At 30.9% G+C, this 23323-nt stretch overlaps 4 protein-coding genes across 8 annotated transcripts; 3 read left to right on the top strand and 1 right to left on the bottom strand.

Moving 5' to 3' along the window:
• Nucleotides 1–4687: 4687 nt before the first annotated feature.
• On the top strand, nucleotides 4688–8904 carry LOC133829504 (probable inactive purple acid phosphatase 16). Its single transcript, XM_062259216.1, has 5 exons — nucleotides 4688–5030; nucleotides 6625–6855; nucleotides 6975–7257; nucleotides 7393–7561; nucleotides 8478–8904. The coding sequence occupies exons 1-5, from the start codon at nucleotides 4715–4717 to the stop codon at nucleotides 8703–8705; spliced, it is 1227 nt and encodes a 408-aa protein (XP_062115200.1). The 5' UTR covers nucleotides 4688–4714; the 3' UTR covers nucleotides 8706–8904.
• A 593-nt stretch (nucleotides 8905–9497) lies between these two features.
• Nucleotides 9498–14329, top strand: LOC133831552 (probable inactive purple acid phosphatase 16). Its single transcript, XM_062261910.1, has 5 exons — nucleotides 9498–9989; nucleotides 11547–11771; nucleotides 12789–13065; nucleotides 13198–13366; nucleotides 14027–14329. The coding sequence occupies exons 1-5, from the start codon at nucleotides 9680–9682 to the stop codon at nucleotides 14237–14239; spliced, it is 1194 nt and encodes a 397-aa protein (XP_062117894.1). The 5' UTR covers nucleotides 9498–9679; the 3' UTR covers nucleotides 14240–14329.
• A 2429-nt stretch (nucleotides 14330–16758) lies between these two features.
• Nucleotides 16759–19592, top strand: LOC133831551 (protein IQ-DOMAIN 12). 5 transcript variants are annotated; one of them, XM_062261909.1, is made up of 6 exons: nucleotides 16759–17064; nucleotides 17582–17699; nucleotides 17792–18082; nucleotides 18311–18538; nucleotides 18634–18765; nucleotides 18885–19592. In XM_062261909.1, the coding sequence occupies exons 2-6, from the start codon at nucleotides 17634–17636 to the stop codon at nucleotides 19329–19331; spliced, it is 1164 nt and encodes a 387-aa protein (XP_062117893.1). In that variant the 5' UTR covers nucleotides 16759–17064; nucleotides 17582–17633; the 3' UTR covers nucleotides 19332–19592. The 5 variants fall into 5 exon arrangements, with proteins under 5 accessions (XP_062117893.1, XP_062117890.1, XP_062117889.1 ...); XM_062261906.1 differs by having other exon boundaries at nucleotides 16765–17064; nucleotides 17586–17699; nucleotides 18622–18765; XM_062261905.1 differs by having other exon boundaries at nucleotides 16765–17064; nucleotides 18622–18765.
• Nucleotides 19593–21809: 2217 nt separating this feature from the next.
• Nucleotides 21810–22910, bottom strand: LOC133831550 (glucan endo-1,3-beta-glucosidase, basic isoform-like). Its single transcript, XM_062261904.1, has one exon. The coding sequence runs from the start codon at nucleotides 22872–22874 to the stop codon at nucleotides 21960–21962; it is 915 nt and encodes a 304-aa protein (XP_062117888.1). The 5' UTR covers nucleotides 22875–22910; the 3' UTR covers nucleotides 21810–21959.
• Between the last annotated feature and the right edge of the window lie 413 nt (nucleotides 22911–23323).

Below are 23323 nucleotides of genomic sequence, written 5' to 3'. Positions count from 1 at the left end.
ATATTTTATTAAATCATTTATATTTTTAACTTTTTCAATTACAAAACATCTAATATTAATGTTAAAATTAATTATTAATTATTATGATTGGTAATTTTATTTTATTTAAATTATAGTTAAAAATTATTTTTTTGATGAATTTTTAATTATACTTAAATTTTTATTTAATTAATTATTAAACTTTTATTAATTTTACTAACTCCAACAAAATTTGGGCAGCATAACGACTATATTTCAAACTATCCCAAAAATTGAAAAACCTACAAATTAAACACATATATAACTAGAATATTCCCAGAGCAATATACAGAACATTCTCATAACACAACATAAACTAAGATTAATAACATATATCAAATCTTTTTATATCAGTAACATCAAAACAATTTATTTAGTAAATATTTATAAACAAATAATATTTAATATAAAAAATATAATATATATTTTTTTAATATACATAATCTAATCTATTTTTAATATACATATTAAGCATTAAAATTAAAAAATATACATACTCAAATCAATTTTTTTTTAATAAATACTAAAATCATATTTTCTTTTTCATTATTAATCTCATTTTTATAAAACTACACATATTTATTTATTTTTTTAACAGAAAAATATAATTATAATACCAAATATCACACACATACATTTATATTAATCAATTTTCTAAAAAAATTTAACATTAAATAAACATATATATACACACATTTACACATATACATAAACATATATCCATACATATATTGATATGCATATATATACATATACTTGTATATATAAATATATACATATATATAAACTGATAAATATAAATTAATATATATAATCAGATATATATAAATATACATATAAAACAAAATAAATATATATATAAACCGAAATATATATATAAACATATATAAATATATATAACTAACAGTTTTGGATTTGTTTCACCGAGAGGAGCTACAACACACCTGTTTATAGGGAGAGAATAACAAAAAAAATACAATTACAAAACAAAATATAGAGAAAAAATCCAAAAATGTTAAAAAATTTCTCATTTGATTTACTAACCTTGAGAGAGAAGCTTCACTAAATGAGTTGAGCCATGGTGGTATTATGGCTCACGGTGGTCGGAGAGATTATCACAGAGGAGAGAGAGAGAAGCTTTATTTTTTCAGAAAAATAGAACTGAAATGGGGAAGAAGGCTCGCGGCTGGGTATTATCGTTATGACTTTTGCCGGCGCGTTTCGTTGCACCGACAAAAGTCTAAAAATGCACCGGCAAAAGTATTTAGTAAACCCTACTACAAAACGGTGTCGTTTTACTTTTTACGACTTTTGCCGGCATATTTTTTCACTTTTGCCGGTGCAACGAAACGTGCCGGCAAAAGTATACCCACCTACCTTCTTTGAAACGTGTGAAAATTTAAAAAACACGTTTGACTTTTGCCGGCGCGTTAGGTGAAATGAACCGGCAAAAGTTTGTGGGTTTATTTTGAAAATCTAATGGCACTTTTGCCGGAGCAATTCGGGGTTGCGCCAGAAAAAGTGCTGCCATTTTTTAAACCCAATACCTTTGCCGGCGCAACCCCGAATTGCGCTGGCAAAAGTCACCTTTGCTGGCGCAAATTTGCGCCGGTAAAGGGGTTGATTTTTGCCGGCGCAATTCCGAATTGCGCCAGAAAAGAGCTTATTTCTTGTAGTGTTTTTAGACATGACTTTATTTTGATTATATTCTGTATTAATAAAAACTTTATTATCATTAATAGACCAACATTAAATGTAATGATTTTTTTGTTATAATTTTTTATTTATTTTGTAAACGTAGATATTTTGATAAACACTTAGTAAAAATACATTAATAAGAATATTTATGATTAATAAGAATATTTATGCGTAAGAGTAATGATATGGGCACAAAAAATATGCACCCAAATATTACACACAGTAACGTGTCACTGCTTTTTAAAACAGTAGGTCTCAATTTTAATAAATGTGATTGACTAGGCCAAACTGGCACATCACTGTGTGTAATATTTGGGTGTATATTTTGGATGCACATATCATTACTCTTATGCGTAATCATCTAACTGTTGTAATAAAAGGATGGGGGGCGTGGCAAGAGCTTGCAAATGCTATAATTTCGGGGGAACCTATTTGTCCTAATAGCATTATGAAATATAAATAATTAATTAAGGAAAGAAAATAATAAATTTTAGCACATAACTATTTTTCGGTTATAGTTTTGAAAATATGTGATAAAGTAATTTAAATAATTTAATATAAAAAGTTAAAATATGTGATGAGAAATTATTATGTCTAATTTATTATTTTTTATTTTGTTTTAAATTTATTTACCTTATTTAGATGATTTTATTATTTTTTTTAAAATTTATTTACTTTATTTAGAAGAATTTAAAACTAACAGTGTTAGAAAACAATAACAAAATTGTTAAATCTAATGAAAAATAACTTTCTCTCTTAAATTTATATTTATGAATAGGGATATTTGTGGCATAAATACCTAATGTTTTACAATTGTTACAGTTAAATACCTAATTTTTTATTTTTACGACAAATATACTTAATGCTCAATATATGTTAAAGATAATTACCTAATCATTTTTTCTTTGCGACAAAAATACCTAAAATTTTTAAAACATTATTTTTTTCAATACCTCATCTGTTGGAGCTGTTAATTAATGAATTAATTAAATAACTAAAAATTAAAATTAAATAAAAATATGTATAAATTAATTTTAAAATAAAAATAATTAAAAAACATAAAAAACAACTAAAATGTATTTTTAATTTTTGATAATTTAATTATTCATTAATAAATAAAATTCAGGGGTATTTTGGTCATATTGAAAAATATTTTGACCAAAATTGAGTCTAGGGTACTCTTTTGTTCCATTTTGCAAAATACAAGGTCTAAATTATCATTTAACAAAATACAGGGTCTGATCGGTATAAATTACAAAACACATGGTCCAAAATGATATTTACCCTATTTAGAATATTTTGTTAAAATTAACAAAACAAACTGTTAAAATTAATAATTTCTGTTATCTATACACTTTTTATATATAAGAGATATAAGAATTTAGGGATATTGCAGTGATAACACCCAAATCATTTTAAAAGTTATACTTTAATATCTAAATTCACGAGTATAAAAATGTGTCACGTGAATACTTAATAGGCAATTCACGGTGAATATTAATGGCTGCACCAAAATTGTAGAATTATGTATTATTACCGCAAAAAAAAAGGTATTAAAGTGTAACTTTTGAAAATGTTTAGATATTATCGCCGCTAATATCTTAAAAATAACATTGAAAGCCACAAATTTGGTTGCATATTAAACTCCCAAAAAAACCAAATAAGATTTATAAGTTAACATGCATACTATATTTTATATACTATACTATGTAAAAATAACGTGCAATGCACATTTGCTTAGTTTTAAAGATATACAGATGCTTATTCAAACATGTATTTATTTTTATTATTTTTTAATTATCATATAAATTTTAAATAAATAAACAATATATCATAAAAATAAATAAAATATGTTTAATATAATGTATGATATAGATGCATTAAAAAATAATGGCAAAACATTGACAATAATTCTAATAAAAAGCGGTTCACTTTTTTTTTTCCAGTATATAATAGAATGAATTATAGTTCTATAGTATATATAAATATTTATATCAATAATCTTTACATATATTATATCTAAACACAACATTGACATAGATATATATTTACATGTCTACATGACATATATATATATAAATTACAATAATATTTAAAAAGAAATTAATAATAGAATAAAATAAGAATAAAAAAATTCATAATGTAGAGTAGTATACATGCATTAACTATTTTTAGTTTCTAATTGTTGATGTCGTTTTTCGTCAACTTAAGAAAGAATAGCAATTAAATAATAATATACCAGAAGAAGTAAATTAAAAAGAATGAAAAACAAGATCTTCTAAAAATATTTTATTTTAATTAATTAATTTATTTTTGTTTAAGTTTATATTTATTCGAGTTTTTGAATTGGACAAAAGATTATATATTATATATTTAATATAATATTAAGTTTAATTAAATTTTATTTAAGTTATAAAATGCATAGTTTTATTATTTTTAAATAATTATCATTATAAAATATCTCAAAAATATTATATTTTAATTTATTTATTTAATTATATTTAAGTTTAAGTCATATTTACGCTTTAATGTTAAATATAAAAATATTCTATTAAATTAATAGAATAAAAATAAAAAATCTTTAAAATAAAAATTTTCTTTATCATCGCACATTTTATAAAGAAGAGATATACATTGCACGCGTTACCGACTAATCAAAGTGATGAAAATATATATTGAACTATCTTTTACATCGCTTTTCATATTGATACACGAGATTATTAAATTATTTAATATTTTAATGGAACACATCTCATTTACCATTTCTCAACAAATTATTATTATTGAGTTGATTTTTTTAAAAAAGAAAAATTATGATCTCAAGGACTTGCCACCACACGCCATTAATTATCGTAAATACAACCAGGGATAAATTGGTCATTTTATTCCCTTTCCCACCAAAAGGCTGAACAACTTTGTAACTATCAAAGCCAAAAACAGTCCCAATAACACTAATAAAGGCTGTGTTGTTTCTCTGGTCTCTCACACGAAGAGAAAGATGACCAAGTTAAGAACTCTTTCGATCATCATATTCTCATACACATGTCTCTCCCTATACTTCCAGTTAATCTCCACCGTCCGATTCAACGACGGAGCGAGCAGGCATGATCATCACCGTCCACAGACCGTCGTGAGTAGTAGTAGTCTCCGGACCAAACCGGAGAAGACTGTGGTGTTAGAGGCCGGTGGAGCGTTCAAGATAGCTCTCTTTGCAGACCTTCATTTCGGAGAGAACTCGTGGAGCGATTGGGCTCCACTTCAAGATGTGGCCTCAATCGAAGTCATGTCCAATATACTTGGTTATGAAAATCCAGGTGAATATATATAATATATATTATTATCAACTTTAATTAATTTGCATGTACTACTTTCTCAGTTTAATTATTTATTTTAGTGCACAGTACATGGTTGATCGTGTAAATTAAAGTGTGTTAGAATAGCTCATGCTCTTGTATATGGATTATTGAATATACTCACACTTCATGATGACTATTTTTGCTCACTAATTTTGGACGTCTCAATTACAAGTGACTCTTGACTATTTTTGGCTCATTATCCCTAAATGACAATTGACTTTTTTGGTTATCTTTTTGGATCAGTTTTGGATTTAGATTTGATACATATTCGTTAGAGTTTTCTTTAGTACCATGTTAGAATGTGGTGTAGAGTGGTTTAGAATGTAAAAAATAGTGCATGGTAAGAAGTATGAAATTTTATCTAAAAACTAATTATTGATAAGTAGAGTAATTTATGCTCTCATGTATTGTTGAATGTAGGATAATTTTATCTAACAAAGTGATTATGTTTTTGGGTGGGTGGTGATTATGGTTCATTAGGAGTCGACGAATTAATTGTTGGATTGATGGGCTGATATTAATTATTGGAAATCTAAATATATCAAATGAATTGCCAAAGTACATTAAGTTTTGATTTAAAACACGTTAAAAGACTTACATTATTGTTTATAACCAGGAAAAAATCCAAAGCCTTGTACATATTAGTAAATATATTTGCAAGTGATTTATTTTATTTTTTCATAAAAGATTTGAAAATAATTTATATAATGATGTAATTTAATAAGAAGAGTTAGGTGAAGAAAAAATGATTAGGACTTAGGGTTGATCTTCTGTAATGATTTAATGATTGTAAAGTGTCCAAGTTGGTTGGGTGTTTGGTACAAGGTAAAGTAAATGTAGGAATGAGAATCTAAAACTTTTTTTATATTTGGTTCAAATTTTAAGGGATTAAAGTTAGTAATTTGTATGAGTCCCACATGTATTTTAAGAGTAAAGTGACAAAATTTTAATATTATATCCATCCTAAATCTTTCTACACTTTCCAATACAACTCAACTACTCAAAACAAAATGTATTTGTTTTGAGTAGTTGAGTTGTATTGGAAAGTGTAGGGGTTTAAGATGGATGTAATATTAAACTCTTGTGTACAAAAAGTTTCATTTTACCTTTAAAAAAGACGTGAGACCTACACAAATTAATCACTTTACCTTCTTAAAATTTGAACTAAACATATGAATGGTTTTATATTCTCATTTCCACATTTACTTTACCACATACCAAACACCACCTAAGTGTCAAATGTTTTTAAGTAAATATTGACATATGAGAATTGCTAAGGGGCACCACACCACAAGGATGTGACATATCGCTATTGGTAAAATTCAATATCGAGTCCCACATAATTCAATTTAATTCTTATTATAGAGTATAGCTAACCAATTAAAAAGTAACACATCTTGCGATGTTGGGCACCTTAAGTGCCAAATAACAACACTCGTTGTCATATTAGTAGATTACTTGAATTCTACAGTTGATGAGTTTTTTTTTTTTAATTGAAAATCTTATGGTGAATCTACGGTTGGAAACTACTTAGTTAGTGGTGGTGACTTAGATTTTGTAGTGTACTTGGGAGATGTGATAACAGCAAACAACATAGGAATAGAAAATGCAAGCTTGTATTGGGACCAGGCAATTTCCCCAACAAGAGCCAAGGGAGTTCCATGGGCTACTGTGTTTGGGAACCATGATGATGCTCCTTTTGAATGGCCTATTGAGTGGTTTTCACCCCCTGGTGTTCCCCAACTTCTCTGCCCTCCTACCAATTCCACTACTTCATGTCCAGGTGACCAAGTATATATATATATATATATAACAATACACGTTTGAATAGATAGAGCTCACTATATTTGTTTTAACAACACATCAGAATGACCCATAAGGACTTCTTAAAAATAATGTCAGGAAGAGAAGAGTGTAGCTTTAAGGGCACCTCTCGGGTGGAGTTGATGAGAAAAGAGGTTGAGAAGAATAATAATGTGTTGTCACATTCCAAAAGTGGGCCTAAAGAGCTTTGGCCAAGTGTATCCAACTATGTCATTCAACTCTCATCATCCGAGGATCCACAATCACCTCTGGCATTTTTCTATGTCTTGGACTCTGGGGGTGGTTCTTATCCACAAATTATATCAAGTGCTCAAATAGAATGGTTCAAATCTACCACTCAAAACATTAACCCTAGTTCAAGGTACATATGTATAGATACATGAAAACATCACCAACTTTTCACTATAATAATGTTATGTTTCGTTCACAATATCACATCATGGCCAATTTGAAAATGTGTTTTTCTAATTAACCAAAATTTTGACTTGTATGACAGGGTGCCAGAGATTATTTTCTGGCATATACCAAGTGAAGCATATGAAAAAGTGGCTCCAAATTCTACCATACAAAAACCTTGTGTGGGTTCAATTAATTATGAGAGAGTGGCTTCGCAACAAGTTGAAACGGGTATGATGAAACTTCTTGTTGAAAGGCCCTCTGTCAAGGTGAGATTAAAGTTGCTGAATTGTGTAAATCAATAATATTATAGAATTTTATTAGTTTTGAGATTTTTTCAAAAAGGACTATTTTGTATGTTCTTATAACTTTTATGTTTTTTTTTTCAAAATATACCTCACACATATATAGTATATGAAAAATACTATGATTTTTGGGCAATTTTTTTTTAAGCTCGTGTATATTTTAATTATTTAAAACATTTGCAAATTTTGAGAAATTTTGAATAATTTATAGTGCTGAAAATAACTGTGTTTTCAGCACTATAAATTATTTTTAATTTCCCAAAAATTTGTAGAGTGTTTTAAAAAACTACAATTATTACACCGTCATAAAAAATTGCGCTAAAAATTATATAGATACAGAAAATACAAAGAGGTGCATTGTGTACTAAAAAAATTAAGAGCAATGATACATGCACACACAAACTATACATACTTATGTGACAAATCACTTTTACTTAGTGGGTCCATCTTAAATAAATATAATTGGTTAAAATGAGTTGATACAAAAAATAAATAGTATAAAATATATAGCTGTCATCTATTACATACATACCTTACATATAAAAATTATATACAAAAAAAAATTAATTTATTTTCGTAAAATCTCATAATGAATGTAATTTTTTTTAAGAATAATTTTTATGGGAGTGTAAAACTGAAAATGAAGGCAAAGGTTCCAAACACCAACCGAACTAGTTATTGAATTAATTAGGGGCTGGAACACCCCTAAATTTATGCTCTCTTCTATATTTCATATATAAACTAAACTAAACTAAATATTATTATTATTATAGTCTAAAATTTTTGAATTTTTTTTATAAAAAAAATGGTATTAGCCTCTCTAAAAATGAATTTGTGGTTCAATTATTTAAATTTTGTTGTGTTTTATATATGATGGCAGGCAGTATTTTCAGGACACAACCATGGGTTGGATTGGTGCTGCCCGTACAGCCAACTTTGGCTTTGCTTTGCTCGGCATAGTGGGTATGGTGGGTATGGAGGTGAGTGGGCTAAAGGATCAAGAATACTGCAAATCACTCCCCATCCTTTCTCTATAAAATCTTGGATAAGAATGGAAGATGGTCATGTCCATAGCCAAGTTGTCCTCTTTAATAGGTCTTCTACCTGATTTTTTTTAATATTGTTTTAACAAATTAATTAGAATGATTAATAATTTAATAAGAAGATGTAATTTTGAAGAATGTTATCATGTGTAAAATAATTTTTTTTTTTTTTAAATGTTAAATTTCTTTACGTGATTTGCTAAATTGAATTGACACAATTAGTGCGTGTTTTGAAACGATTCCATCTATTGGTTTTGAATTTTACTTGAAGTGTAGTAAGTTGCCTATTGCCTTATTTTTGTATAATATAAATAAGGATTTTCTTTGAATTATATGTAAACTAACTAGTTTTGAAATATAAAATATAGTAATTAAGTTTCTGTAATTAAATCTTTTTTTATCTAGTTGTTGATGAAATAGGTGAGGTGAGATTGCCAAAGTCGCACATGAAAATGTAAAAATATATTTTGTAATTAATTAACATCCTAATATCTCTCTTCCTTTTTCCTTTCTCAATCAAAAAAAAAAAAAATTGGAGCATTTTAAAATAATTTGTTATGTAATTTTTTATTTTTATAATCATATCCAAAATCCAAATCCTTTCTATGAAGAGTTGGATTCATCATGTCATAGTATTTTATATATCTTTTTCACCCTTTCATATTACGACCTTGCAATACTACGTAAGATTTTCCATCAACCTTCACAAGGAAGGAGAATCACGTGTAGGGGCTTAATTGTTACTATTTAATGAAACTAGGGACTTAATTGTTATATTTTGAAGTTTATGAACCAATTTGCTAAATCTTACGTTGTTGAAGAGCATATACTCGGTAACTGCAATTGCTACTGCTGCAGATGCTGTCAGATATTTCCAACAAGGCGACAATTTCAAGGACGAAACGAAACACCTTTGTTTCTTCAATAATTGCAACTTTAAGTTTAACATATTTCACTCGTGTCTAAAAAGTTGGACCATTTTGCAAATACCGATTCTAGTGAACGACAGAGTTCTCCCATCTTCTTGTTCTTTTCCACCATGAACAAGTTCAGAAATCTTTCACTAACACTGCTATTATATCACACGTGTGTCTGCCTATGCACTCAGTCAATCTCCACCGTTGAAGTCGACGATGGGACTAATAACCAGCATCATCACCGGTCCCGATCGACCGTCACTCTCCGGACCAGACCGGAGAAATCTCTGCAGTTCCGGCAAGGTGCACCGTTCAAGATAGCTCTGTTTGCCGATCTTCATTTTGGAGAGAGCGCCTGGAGCGATTGGGGGCCTCGCCAAGACGCGAACTCGGTAAGAGTCATGTCCAATGTACTTGACTGTGAAACCCCAGGTGAGAGGTGATATTATCAATTTTATTTTGTAGTTATATTTTTAGTTTTAAGTTTTGGACATGTTATATGGGTTTTTGTGTAGATTTGTATTGGTGAAAATTTTCCAAATGTACCTAGGTGTTGTTTGTTAATACTCAAATAAATAGTTTTTTATTTAATTAATTAAAAGATTTGACAATTAAATATAAAATGTGTGTGGTAATTTAATTTTTATTTATTATTTTTTAAAATTTTAATTAAAATTTATTAAATTTTGAAAATATAATTTTTTCACTTTGAAATTTTTTTTAAACCATTTTTTAATTTTTTTTATTCAAATCAACACTTCATATTATTAGAAAAAAATTTATCAAACGCGTTTATTATTTTTTATTTTTAAAAACAAAAAACAAAAATAATTACTAAATATATTTTTATTTTTTAAAAATAATAAAATAAAAATAAAATAACATTTTTATTTTTGTGTTTAAAAAATTCAAAAACAAAAATTTTACCAAACACAACCTTAATTTTTTACTAAGATCATTACAAGTAAGGGTGTCCAAGAGGTGTCACGCTGGCACCTTATGGTTGATTATCGATAACTTGTAATACTTGTTAAAATCAAATATGTGGGTCCCTGCATTAGATTACACCAATAACAACAGTATGACACCTTGTTGTGGGGTTGGACAGCAATAGGATCCATTAGCATTTCTCTACATGTAATTACGTGTCAATTAATCTGTTTTTAAGTAGCTAAAATGAAGACTGGCCTTTTTTTTTTCATCTGATGATTATGCCTCACTTTGACTAAGATCATTTTAAGTAAATATAAGGAAAAAGTGGTCTTTTTTCTTATTTAAACCAGTTATTCTTCCTGACTCTGTTTCTTCTAAAGCATTAGTTTCTTATTTTATTGTTAATGATGAGTGGAATTTGACTTTCCTAAACCAAATTTTCTTCCATTTCAAAAAAAAAAAAAAGAAAAAAAAAAACCAAATTTTCTTGCCAATGGTTGTGGAGATTATAAGATGTATTCTTCTTAAAACTAATCAGAGAGCTGAGATTGATCTGCCTCTACGACCCTTGTGGTACTATGTATCTTGTTAGGCTCTGTTTGGTTGAGGGAAAGAAATGAAAATGAATCCATTTTCATTCAATTCCTTTGTTTGGTTACAAATTATAACATTAGGTAGTTATACCAAGACCAATTAAAAACAGTACTGCCTACTACTGATTTGAACAAAACCAGTCGATTCGTAGCAAGTCTGAATTTTTGAGCCACTTTTGTTCAAGATTTTCTTGCCTATTCTAAAGTTGTGACCAATATTTATCTTGAGACTGTGTTGTTGCTGAGGATATTACAGAGTTTTATAGGATTTGCAGGATATTAAAATGGAGAGAACCTACTAGAAATTGTCACATTACCTTATATCCTTCATATAGAATTGACATTTACATGTTTGATTGAATTATCTGATGATATGTATATAACACTACTAATTCAAATTCAATGTGAGAGTGATGAGTGGAATTAAAACATTTTTGTTTATTTTTGTATTATGTATATGCAGATTTTGTAATTTATCTGGGAGATGTGATAACAGCAAACAATATGGGAGTAGCAAATGCAAGCTTGTATTGGGATCAAGCAATTTCTCCAACGAAAGCCAGGGGAATACCATGGGCAACTGTGTTTGGGAACCATGATGATGCACCATTTGAATGGCCTATTGAGTGGTTTTCAACCCCTGGGATTCCCCAAATTCGTTGCCCTCTTGCCAATTCTTCTTGTCCAGGTGACCATATTTGTAGAACCTAACCTGTTTGATTGTTTCAGAAAAATATCCCACATAGAAAGTGTATGGATACATTCAACGATAACATAAGAGGGTTACTCCACTCATCACCATTTGGTTTTGAGAAGGAACCTCATGCTTCTTCCTATGCACCCTATTCTACTTCTAGAGCATTTCCAAATTGTAACTTGTTATCAAGAGCCAAAGAAAACTCTAACAAGTATGTATCCGATCTAAATCCAAAACTGATCCAAACATAAAGCCAAAAGAGCCCCTTGTGATTCGAGGATAGTGAGCCAAAAAAAAAAAAATCAAAAGAGCCATTTGATCGAGCCGTCCAAGATTAGTGAGCAAAAATAACCACCATCTCGAGGGGATGTTAGAGAAAAATATTATGTGGGTAAATTCAACAATACATAAGATCATGATTACTCCACTCATCGTCAATTGGTTTTGAGATGGAACATTATGCTTCTTACTATGCACCCCATTCTACTTCTAGACCACTTTCCACATTATAATATTGACCCTCTTAATATTTCAGTTAGTGAACCTATGCTATTTTTTTTAGTAAGTTAGAATTTTGTTAGTCTATATGTACCTCTCAGCTTTGTCTCATCGTACATTACAAGAAAAGTTTTGTAAAGGGTGTTGAGAGAGATTAGTGCCTAGAGAGTTTATGAGTTTTGGTGTCCAAGATCATTGCTCTTGGTGCGCTCGGTTAGAGTGTTTGAGAGTCATTTCTCTCTAATGTTTCTGGGTGTACTCAACTGAGAATTGGTGCTTGTAGTCTCATGATATAGTGAAGAAATCCTCGAGGGGAGAACTGGATGTAGGCCTTGTGTTTTGGCCGAACCACAGGATGAGTTTTTGGTGTCATTCTTATTTCTGTTTCTGCATTTTGTCTCTATACTTTCTGCACTAACCATTTTGGTGTTATCCTTGAGTGTGTGTGAGTCTCTGAAGATAGTGATGAGAAGTCATGAATTTAAAATCTATGTATATTTGAAATGTCAGGGGAGGAAGAGTGTAGCTTCAGGGGTACATCTCGTTTGGAGTTGATGAAAAATGAGAACAAGCATAATGTATTATCACATTCTAGAAGTGGCCCCAAAGAGCTTTGGCCAAGCGTGTCCAACTATGTACTCCAACTCTCATCATCAGACGATCCAGAGTCACCTGTGGCATTCTTCTATGTATTGGACTCTGGTGGTGGCTCCTATCCCCAAGTTATATCAAGTGCTCAAGTAGAATGGCTCAACTCTACAACTCGAAACATCAACCCTGACTCAAGGTAGCAATAGTAAAGTTGAATATATTAGTTTTGCACATATTGTCACATTCTTTTGATTGAAGACACCAAGTTGTTTTTCTTTGTGAAATCTTCTCTATAACTGGTCAACCAAACAAAGCCTTTGTTTGACAGGGTGCCTGAGGTAGTTTTCTGGCATATACCAAGCAAAGCATACAAGAAAGTGGCTCCAATATTTGGTATACACAAACCATGTGTGGGTTCAATCAATAAAGAGAGAGTTGCTACTCAAGAAGCTGAAACGGGCATGATGAAACTTCTTGTTGAAAGGCCTTCTGTCAAGGTGAGATTGGAATTATTCAATTGTCTCAATCAGTAGCATAGTGTAGTGTAGTTTATGCATGGTTTCAACAAAATGGTATAATGGAAATATAAACAAAACTTTCTTATACACAAATCATTTACTATTGGCATATATTTTGACAAAGCGTGTAACTTGAATGATTTTGGAATATTTCATTAATAGTATGTAAAAACATATTCTGTTGTCAAATAAGCAATCTTTGATCCTTGTCTTTTTTGTTTTAAGTCTCCCCACTTTGATTTTTTCTCTCTTGCTCTATCCTTTTTCTCAGTTGTCATTCCTAGATGACTTGAAATTTTAAATCCAACACAAGGGTAAAATTTACCATGGAAATTGTTAGCTTTGTTAAGAGAGTTATAACTATTGTCTCATTCTCCGAGGCATCTTTATCTCATGTTGGTCACAATTTTAACATGGCGGCCATGGATTAGTCAAGTATGTTCTTTGGCTAGACAATGAGTTTTGCTGGTTAAAGGAAATAGGAAATCCCTCCCCCAATTTGCACTCTGTTTCCATTGCAATCAGAATAGAAATGAAATCGATTCTCGACAAAAGAAAATGAAGCATAAGCAACCTATGCCCATTGCTTACAATCACATGGGAGATCTTATTGGGCTGCTTTCTTTTCTGTTGTTACAGGCAGTGTTTGTTGGTCACAACCATGGTCTGGATTGGTGCTGTCCATACAACCAGCTCTGGCTTTGCTTTGCTCGGCACACCGGATATGGTGGCTATGGAAGCTGGGCTAGAGGATCTAGACTTGTGGAAATCAGTCAACATCCTTTCTCTATCAGATCTTGGATAAGAATGGAGGATGGACATGTACACAGTGAAGTTGTCCTCACTCCCTGAAGTGATTCCACTTTATTATTTTGTAACAAAAACAAGTAGACATGCAAATAAAGTATAATTAGGTACCAATTTTTGGTACTATCCAAGTAATTATCAATATATATAAATGTTTTTGAAATAAAATTGAAATGAAGAAATACACAAATAAAATAAAATGAAAGAATAATTTCCATCTAAAAAAAATTATTATCTAGCCAAAGGGTATTCGAAAAATTAGACAATAAAACTTTAACATAAAACATCCGAAACGAATAGACGAATACTCGAGCCTCGAAAAGTCATACCAATACAACATGAGCTTTGGTTTGAAAGGCCATTCAACCACTACTGAAAATCGGAAGTAATTATGAATATTAGATGAATTATGTTGGGTTAACAAAAGGGAGAGCTTATATTGTTATTCAATATTTGATGTCTGTGTAGTAAAAAATGGGAGGCATAAAGTATATTGCTCGTTTTTAAAGCAAGTATATTGACAACAAGAAAGATTAGCAAATGTTATTATTTTTAGTTTCTTTAAAACTCAATAATTAAATCAAGTGATTCAATGCATCAATGTTAGTGAAGTGCAAGGTTTTCTATGATTATAAGCTTATGGAACTTTGTCCCAATTTAGAAAGGAAATAGGCTCATTCCCATTGGCTGTATATAATCAAATCAGTCACATGCGTTTCATTATAAAATTATCATGCTTAGCCAGTCAACTTCCTTTCATTCAAGAATGATTATCTTTTGACCCATATTCTCATAATCCCCCGGAAATTTTTTTTTAAAAAAAAACACTAGAAAAATCTATGCAAAGATTACTTTCATTGTTCCTAAACTTATAATTTTGAACAAGATAGATGCAATTTCTTTAGATTATTTAAGTGAAAATTATGTCACAAAATTGTATGTTCATTGCATCTAATATTAGGTACGCTTATTTCTCATGATTCACAAATTTTTGTTAATAAATCATATCAGTGAATTAAAATAGAATATTAGTATTTTTTTATTTAAAATTAGATTCCCCCTAATCTTATAATATTTGAGGACCAAGAAGCCATAACAATCACAATGTAAGTACTCAGAAAATACTTGAACCTCAGACCTTGTAGGAGCAAACCAATTGCTTGACCATTTAAGTTACTCTTATTGGGTAAAATATAGTATTAGTATTGGTTTTCTCTAAGTCAAGCAATAATCAATTATACTACAATCTTTAAACTTGATAAGAAACTTTTAAATTGATTCATGAAAATTGAGAATTGTATCTTCATTGTCCATTGAAGTGAGTCTAATCCTATATGATTCCATGGGTTTTCTACTTGTTAATTGAATTCATGGGATGCTTATCTCATCAAGGTAAGATTTATAAGAAAATTTAAATTATATTTTAAGTGGTTAGTAAAAGAAAGAACATCAATCAACAGCTCAAAAGCCACTTTATCCATTTCTTATTAGGACAACTCATGCAGCCCAAGTTTTTTTTGGACTAAAGTTTCACTGAATTTTTTGCATTTTGGAGCTTTTATCCCATGGATATTAAACAGCTCAAAAGCTACTTTGGTCTCACTTTATGCTGGGCCAGATTACCAGGCTAAAGCTCTCATTTAAGGCCTCAAAACTTGTAACATGCATGGTTGGGGACCAATACTGTTATGGCTTGGCTTAATCTACAAATTATATATATATATATATATGAACCCTTTAGATTATATTCAAGTTTTTATTATTTTAACTTTAAAAATCCATACAATAAAAAAGAATGATTTAATCATCTTTCACACTTAAAAGTCCAAAATAGTTTTTTAATCTTGCTTTTTAGAAAAACTAGTAATTTCTTGACTGATTCTAATCAGCTTTTTGGTAGGCCTTCTAAAATGGACCAAAGAGCTATTCTTTCAAATTTTCATGCATGCTTCTGCATTAACTACTCCCTCTATATTTTCATATTATTTTCATTAAAGTAGCACACCTTTAAAAGTCTTCTCAAAGTTACAAATTTAGATTTGAAAAAGTTTAGGCAATGATTTCAATTAAGTATGTTTAACATCTACAAATTCTTAATTTAATGGTTTCCTTAGTACTAACATAGGAATTTTAAGTGCTAATTACTGTAACATCATGTCTTCATGTTCATAATCATAAATAAAAGTTGATTCTGTACCGACACTAAGAAAAGTCCAAAGTAGAAAGAAAAATTAAACAAAAAATGAGAATAAAAAAGTCAAAGAAGAAGAATTGCTGGTCTTAGCAGTCAACAAAAAATGAAAGGTACATTCCAACCACTCTAAGCAAATTCTCATTTCAAATGGGCTTCTCACTAATAAGTCATTTATCTAATAAGATGATGAAACTCAATATTTTTTTTTATTGGACATTCCATTATATATTGTATAGTATACTATATACAATATCCCTTGAAAATGAAAAGCAATTACATGATTAAAGGTGTATATATATATATACATACATAGATATATGTGCAAGTATTCCTCATAATTATGGGAATTGATTAAAGTCTTGGCTTATGGTGGGAACCAAAATGGACCCTTAGCAGCTTCTATAAAATTTATATAAATATATTGATTGAAATATTGCCACATGGAGCCAAGTGTAAGCAAAATCATCCTAATTCTTCTCCTTTGTGCACATGTCACACTTTCTCAAGATGATAAAACAGTGTAGCAGAGAAGGTCATATCAGTAAATTATCTGAAAATCAGACATTTTTGAACTGGTCTGTGGCAGTTATGATTTTGACAGTTGGAAGAGAGATTAAAAGGGTATAGAGAGACAGACAGACAGAGAGACACTTCCTCTGAAGTCATCTTTGTCAAGGTACCATTTGGCTGCTGCCATTATCAAAAGAGTAATAATAAGTTTTATCAAAATTTTTCTTGTACTGGCCTTGCTTCAGTTTGGTTGTGTAACAGAGTATCTTTTTGAACTAATTTATGATGTTGTTATTCAAGATCATAAATAGACTATTCACTGGTTGGATTGATGGTTTTTTGTTTTTTCTCAATTATTGGTGGCTATTAAAAGTTCAGATTCTCTGAAGTGCTGCTGTAAGTTTTGGATTTTATATCTGTGTGTTTGTACTTAGATTGAAAACTTCATTAACTTTATGAAATGGGTAATTGAATGTTTATGATAATTCCACTCGTACTAATCATGATGACTAGAAATTTTTAATTATGCTAATGAGTTTAACAATTTCTGCTGTTTGAGCATTAATTCTGATGTGGGTTTCTTTAATAAGGAGAGAATAGTGACATATAAAACTGCTTAATTTGTTCCTCTATCAATTTGTTTAACTCTCTTTCTCTTCTTTGTTATACAAATTGAATTAAAGCTAGATGATGGTGTTTGAAGTGTGGAACTAATATGGTCATAATTATTCTTCAATGGCAAAGAAGAGGAGCTGGTTTGGTTGGATAAAAAAGCTGTTTACTTGTACTGAACAGACAAAGGTACAAAGGATTTTGTACTTGCATATTGTTTTACTATCATTTACAAGCATTTTATCAAGTAATATTTCCATCATTTGGGGAAAAAAAATCAGATAGCTAAGGAGTGGAGATGGGATTTGGGAAGGCTTGAACTTAAGCAATATCCTGCGCTTATGGCATCACAGTCACAGAGGACTCTTAGTGAGGCAACAGAAGAGATTAAGAATCGTGCTCTGAATGTTGCCATGGCAACAGCAGCCGCAGCTGAGGCTGCGGTTGCAGCTGCACAGGCTGCAGCTGAGGTTGTGAGGCTCACTGGTGCTTCAGAATGTTGCCATCTTTACAGGAAGTTGGACCCCAACTTGGCTGCCATAAAGATACAAAGTGCTTACCGAGCACATCTAGTGAGCAATGCTTCCCTCATTGTTTTTAGCTTTTGATGACCAAACTACTTTGATGACATGATTCTCATGAAACTGATTTCTAGCCATTCATTTGGCTGATCAGTACATGTCCCAAAACATTCATTACAAACCTTCAAACACTTTACATAATTTCTTTGTTTTTGTCATCTTGTTTACTTTGAAAAATAAGCATCCATTGGCCTTTATTCTAAACTCTACATTAAATAGGCGAGAAAAGCATTGCGAGCATTGAAAGGATTGGTGAGACTTCAAGCCATTGTTCGCGGCCGAGCTGTGAGACGCCAAGCAGTTTCAGCTTTGAAGCATCTACACGCCAATAGAAAGAGGCGACCAGAGGTCCATGAAAGGATCCTTCTTGCTGGAGACAAATTTTCCAATGATGATCAGAGTAGAACATCTGTCAGGGCAAAGAACTTAGAAGAAAAGGAACTAAAGGTAAAAGATGTGTACCATCAAAGAAGATTTTAACTTCAAAAACTATCCATTTTGTCTGATCACTTATGATTTTAACTTCACAGCATCATGCGCAGCTTGAAGACAGCATTCAGGGAGGGTGGAATTACAGCATACTTTCGAAGGAAGACATGGAAACCATATTGTTAAAAAGGCAAGAGGCACAAATGAAGAGAGAGCGCATAAAGAAATACTCGTACTCACACAGGGTACTTTGAATTTCATAACCAAAATTCAGTCTTTCTAGCTATTTTTTCAAGTGATTGCCAAGCACTAATGTTTGCTTATATCATTTTCACATTTTGAAACATTGTTCATTTTTTTTTAGGAGAGAAGGAATACTTTCATGCTGCAAGATTCATTAACCAATGAAGAGTCTAGTACACAAAGATGCAGGTTAGAACCTTGGGAAAAACAGGATCTATCAAAGCCGATTTTTCGCCCAACAGATAATGATGTGCATGGAATGGTGCATGTTAAACTGAAAAATTCAAGACACAAAGAGTTTGGATTGAGTACAGAGTTTCCCCTTTTGAGGAATTCATTTTTCCAAGACAGAAGGAATTCATTTGGAGATGATGGTATGATGCCAAGTTCTCCAGTTTTTCCAACTTATATGGCTGCAACTGAATCTGCAAAGGCAAAGACAAGGTCAATGAGCATACCGAAGCAACGAGTTGGATTCTGGGATGGTTGCTTGGATGGAAACCATCCACACAAGAATAAGCTCTCCCTTTGTTCATCTTATGATGGTGAATCCATTTGGCGCAATTGAACAAACGCTGTTTGTCAAAAGACAGCCTTAAGATTACAAAGTTGGTTTGTGTTTTTCAAACTCTTGAGGCTAAATTTCAATCATCCTAGTGATTCCATAAGTTCTACTGATCATTCCATGTTCTGAAAGTCATTTTCCTGAATTATTTTGATGGAGGAAGAGAGCTATATAAAACCTCTCAAGGGATTATTAATAGTCTCTTGTTGCTGCTAGTCAATCATAATCATATCCAATGAACTCTGGTTTTTCTTTTTTATAATATTTTTTTCCAAAGGAGTTTGTGAGTGTTCTTGTTTGAGTCAATAATTTCTACAAAAACAAGTTATGTAAATAGATGGTTTGCTTTTAGATTTTGGTTTTCTTAAGACTATTCATAATATGCTTCAAAAAATCTACCCATATAAATGAGCAAAAAGGTGTATAATTTCTCCCACCAGAAAATACCAACCGCCGTCTTTTTTCATCCCTGTAATTATTTGTATCATGAAACAACACAATTATATATAAGCTGTAGTGCTTTTAACTTTCCTATTCACTTGCTCTGCTCTCTCCAGCTTGGCCTTTCCCTGTGGAACAATGCAGATTTTTAGTTGAAATAAAAGAACACAAATATGGAATTTAATAGAAACTACATTTCAGCACACTTAATTATACAAATAAGAGCCTTTTGTGGCATGAAGATTCAACTAATTAAAGGCACTTGCATAAACCCTCTTTTGGAATGTTGTTCACCAAACACGTGAAAAATGTAATTACTTTATTATTATAAAAATAATTATACCAAAATTTAGATACAAACATACACTAAATACTTACGCACATTATTTTAAAACATTCACTAATAATTTTTTTTAGTCTTCACATACACTCTTTTAGACACACTTATATATTACTTAGACTCGCACTCTCTAAAATACTTTGTGTACTCACTTTGGACACACGTCACCAAGGGACCCAAGATCCCTATTTATACCACTCAATGTCGGTTGCTTTAACCAACTTTAAGATGCTAGAAAATTCTAGCTTTGTGTATGATTTTTAGCCTAAGTCCAATTGCTAGAAAATGCTTCATACATCTACATATATCTAGATAATATTTTATTGTGTACAATTCTAGAGATTTCTAGACTAATAGTGGGTGGTGACTTTAACATGGAAGAAGGTGATAAAAAGAAGGCAACACAAAGTCTTATCACATCAGCATATACCTTTAGTTGGAAGCTAACCCTGCAAAATTCCCCAACACAAGTAGAGTAAAGTATAAATTTCAGTCAACTCTTCTTCTCAGAGCCTACGAATGCTTTTCTGGAGAAAATGTTCATAACCATCCCTGCAATACAGATCACCATTAGGGAGTGAAAAAAAAAACTAGAAGAGGAGAGTGGAGACCTATATAAAATATGTTATTTTAAAAAAAATTATATATTAAGTGACAATTTTAATAATTGAGTCATTTTTATATATAAAAAATGGTATTTTTAAAAATTGTAGGTCTCATTGTGTGGGGACTCCAAACACAGGCCTGGCCCGCGTGTACCCAGGATCGGCCTGTAGAAAACAAATTAGTTTGTTATAGGTAAGTGTATATTATAAGCATAACTTTTAAGTATTTTTATTAATTTTTGTTACAAAGAGATGAAAATCACATGTCCATGAGTGACCTTATTCGAATTCTATTAATAAACATCACTTATAGTGGAGGAATACCGTGGTAACAAACAAGACAAGAGCATAATAAAAAAAAACAAATTCCAAACAACAAAAACATAGGAAAACCGCATAAAAATGAAAAATAGAAACCAATAAACACTAGAAACACATGAATAACAACCAAGCATTAAAAAAAAGGTCATAAACCCAACTAAAAGTTGGCATGATATAGGTCAAATTTGCCCACAATAAATATCACATTTTTTAATTACTTATTTGCCACTTATTAATACAAATTATCAATTTTTAATTTATCTTTTAATAAAAAAATTAATTGATTTTGTATATTTTCAATGAACACTAATGGGAAATTCACAAAAATACTTAAGGTTTTAAAAAAATTACTAAAAGTATATAATATGTAAAAAAATTACAAAAATATGAAGTGGCACAATCGTAAATACAGAGTTTTTTTTTTTGTAAACAAAGTTTACAAATTTGTAACTATACAGTTTTTTTATAACCAAAATTTACAAATTTGTAATTAAATTTACAAGTTTGTAATCATATGTTACAATTTTGTAAACAACATTTACATACTAAATAGAAAAGTACAACAGGCAATTAAATAACCGTAAGAAACTGTTATTTTTGTAATTTTTGTAAAATTCTGTAATTTTCATTTTTTTTTAATTTACGGTGCAATTTTTCCAATATTAATAGTTATATTAATTTTTTTTTAGCTATTTTACCACACACATGTATCGGAGTGAACCAAATATTTTGAGATAAATTTGGCACAAGTTATTCACCGAAGATGGTCTTAGATTTAGAAGTAGTTAAACAAAAACTTCAATTAACACTTTATTGCAAATAATACAAAGAAACTAATAATAATTTATTAGGTTCACCTTTATTGCCATAAACTGAAATTATAAATATTTTTATATATGAAAAAGGATATTAATAACTTCTCAACTAATTGAAATTCATTTCATACTTTCGCTCCTTGTTTGGAGAGAAAAGACCCCAAAACCTCTCAACCTCTGCTCCGTCCTTGTTGCCCTCATCAAACATAGCAAATATATAAGTCTCAATAGGCCTTCCTTGCTTCTTCGGAGTCCCATTCTTCACATGCTGAACCAAGTTGTTGTTATAAGTCTTCGCATTCTCCACCGTCGTCTCCGTCCCCCCACTCGTCGGCCAACCGCTCTCCGACACCACAACCTCCAGAGACCCTCCGCCGACCTTCTCCAATGCCGAGTAAACAGTGTCCAACATCGCATCGAAGAGATTCTGATACCCGAGTCCAGAAACATCGTCATGGACCACCTCCGACGGAGCCGAGAAAAGAGCATAGTCCAGAGGAATATCTTTCGTGTTATCTTTGTAACTGAGGTAAGGGTACACGTTCACGAGCAATGGAGCTCTGTTGTTGTTCAAAAACCCGATAATGGGGTCGAAAAGCGGCCTGTAGTCCGGCTTGACCGATCCTTCCGACGGCGGAAAGCCTTCTACAAAACCGAACACGACGGAGGTGGAGACTTTGATCCGGTTGGCGAGACCGGCCTGGTTGATCGCGTTCTGGATGTTCTGCATGGCAGGGACGAGGAGCGGAGCGTTTTGGTGATCGGGTTTGACTTCATTCCCTACGGCGATGTATTTGATTTTGACGTTGTCGTAGCTCTGGACGTATTTTTGGACCCACGCGTCAGCTTCGGATTGGCTGGTCATTTGGTCGTAGTTGGGGAGGCCGAGAATGAGCTCAATGTTGGAGCCTCTCAGGGCTTCGAGGGCTTCTTGGTTTGGGTCGTAAATTCTCATTCTTTGGATGTTGTTTTGCTTGAAGAGATCTATCACTTCTGCCTTAGATGGCAAGTCACTGCCGAACATTCCGTAGCAAACACCAATTTGGGCTCCTAGAACAAAATACACAATATATAAAGTATTAGGTATATGTGTATTAATATTTGGTGTAGTTAATTAATACAATATTTTTATTATTAGAGAAATATGTGAAAATTGTATATTTTTTTAAATCATTTTGTACTTTAGCTTAGTTTTAATAAATTTTTGCAAATTGACATTTGTCTACAATTTCGACCAGCTGTCTAGGGTGTCTGAATCTATTTTACAAAATATTATCAAAAATAGATCAAAATACAAAATAGCTTAAAAAAAAAAATAGACATTTTGACTAGAGACCGTTATTATTAATAAAATGTGTAAAATAAATTGAAAATATGTTTTCCATCATTTATATCATGTTTTAAAACAAATTAATAATAATAACAAATATAATGGGAAAATAAGATTAATAATAATAACATTTAGTTCAGTGA

Source organism: Humulus lupulus, chromosome 4 (genome assembly GCF_963169125.1).
Source record: "Humulus lupulus chromosome 4, drHumLupu1.1, whole genome shotgun sequence".
NCBI classification, from domain to species: Eukaryota; Viridiplantae; Streptophyta; class Magnoliopsida; order Rosales; family Cannabaceae; genus Humulus; species Humulus lupulus.
The sequence above is the reverse complement of the archived record's forward strand: the minus strand, read 5'-3'. Positions and strand labels throughout refer to the sequence as shown.

Coding starts and splice junctions, on each gene's coding strand:
- LOC133829504 (XM_062259216.1), top strand. CDS start 4,715: ATGACCAAGTTAAGAACTCTTTCGATCATCATATTCTCATACACATGT. Junction 5,031..6,624: donor ACTTGGTTATGAAAATCCAG/GTGAATATATAT, acceptor GTGGTGACTTAG/ATTTTGTAGTGTACTTGGGA. Junction 7,258..7,392: donor AACATTAACCCTAGTTCAAG/GTACATATGTAT, acceptor CTTGTATGACAG/GGTGCCAGAGATTATTTTCT.
- LOC133831551 (XM_062261906.1), top strand. CDS start 17,634: ATGGCAAAGAAGAGGAGCTGGTTTGGTTGGATAAAAAAGCTGTTTACT. Junction 17,700..17,791: donor CTTGTACTGAACAGACAAAG/GTACAAAGGATT, acceptor AAAAAAAATCAG/ATAGCTAAGGAGTGGAGATG. Junction 18,539..18,621: donor TAGAAGAAAAGGAACTAAAG/GTAAAAGATGTG, acceptor TTAACTTCACAG/CATCATGCGCAGCTTGAAGA.
- LOC133831552 (XM_062261910.1), top strand. CDS start 9,680: ATGAACAAGTTCAGAAATCTTTCACTAACACTGCTATTATATCACACG. Junction 9,990..11,546: donor ACTTGACTGTGAAACCCCAG/GTGAGAGGTGAT, acceptor ATGTATATGCAG/ATTTTGTAATTTATCTGGGA. Junction 13,066..13,197: donor AACATCAACCCTGACTCAAG/GTAGCAATAGTA, acceptor TTTGTTTGACAG/GGTGCCTGAGGTAGTTTTCT.
- LOC133831550 (XM_062261904.1), bottom strand. CDS start 22,874: ATGTTCGGCAGTGACTTGCCATCTAAGGCAGAAGTGATAGATCTCTTC.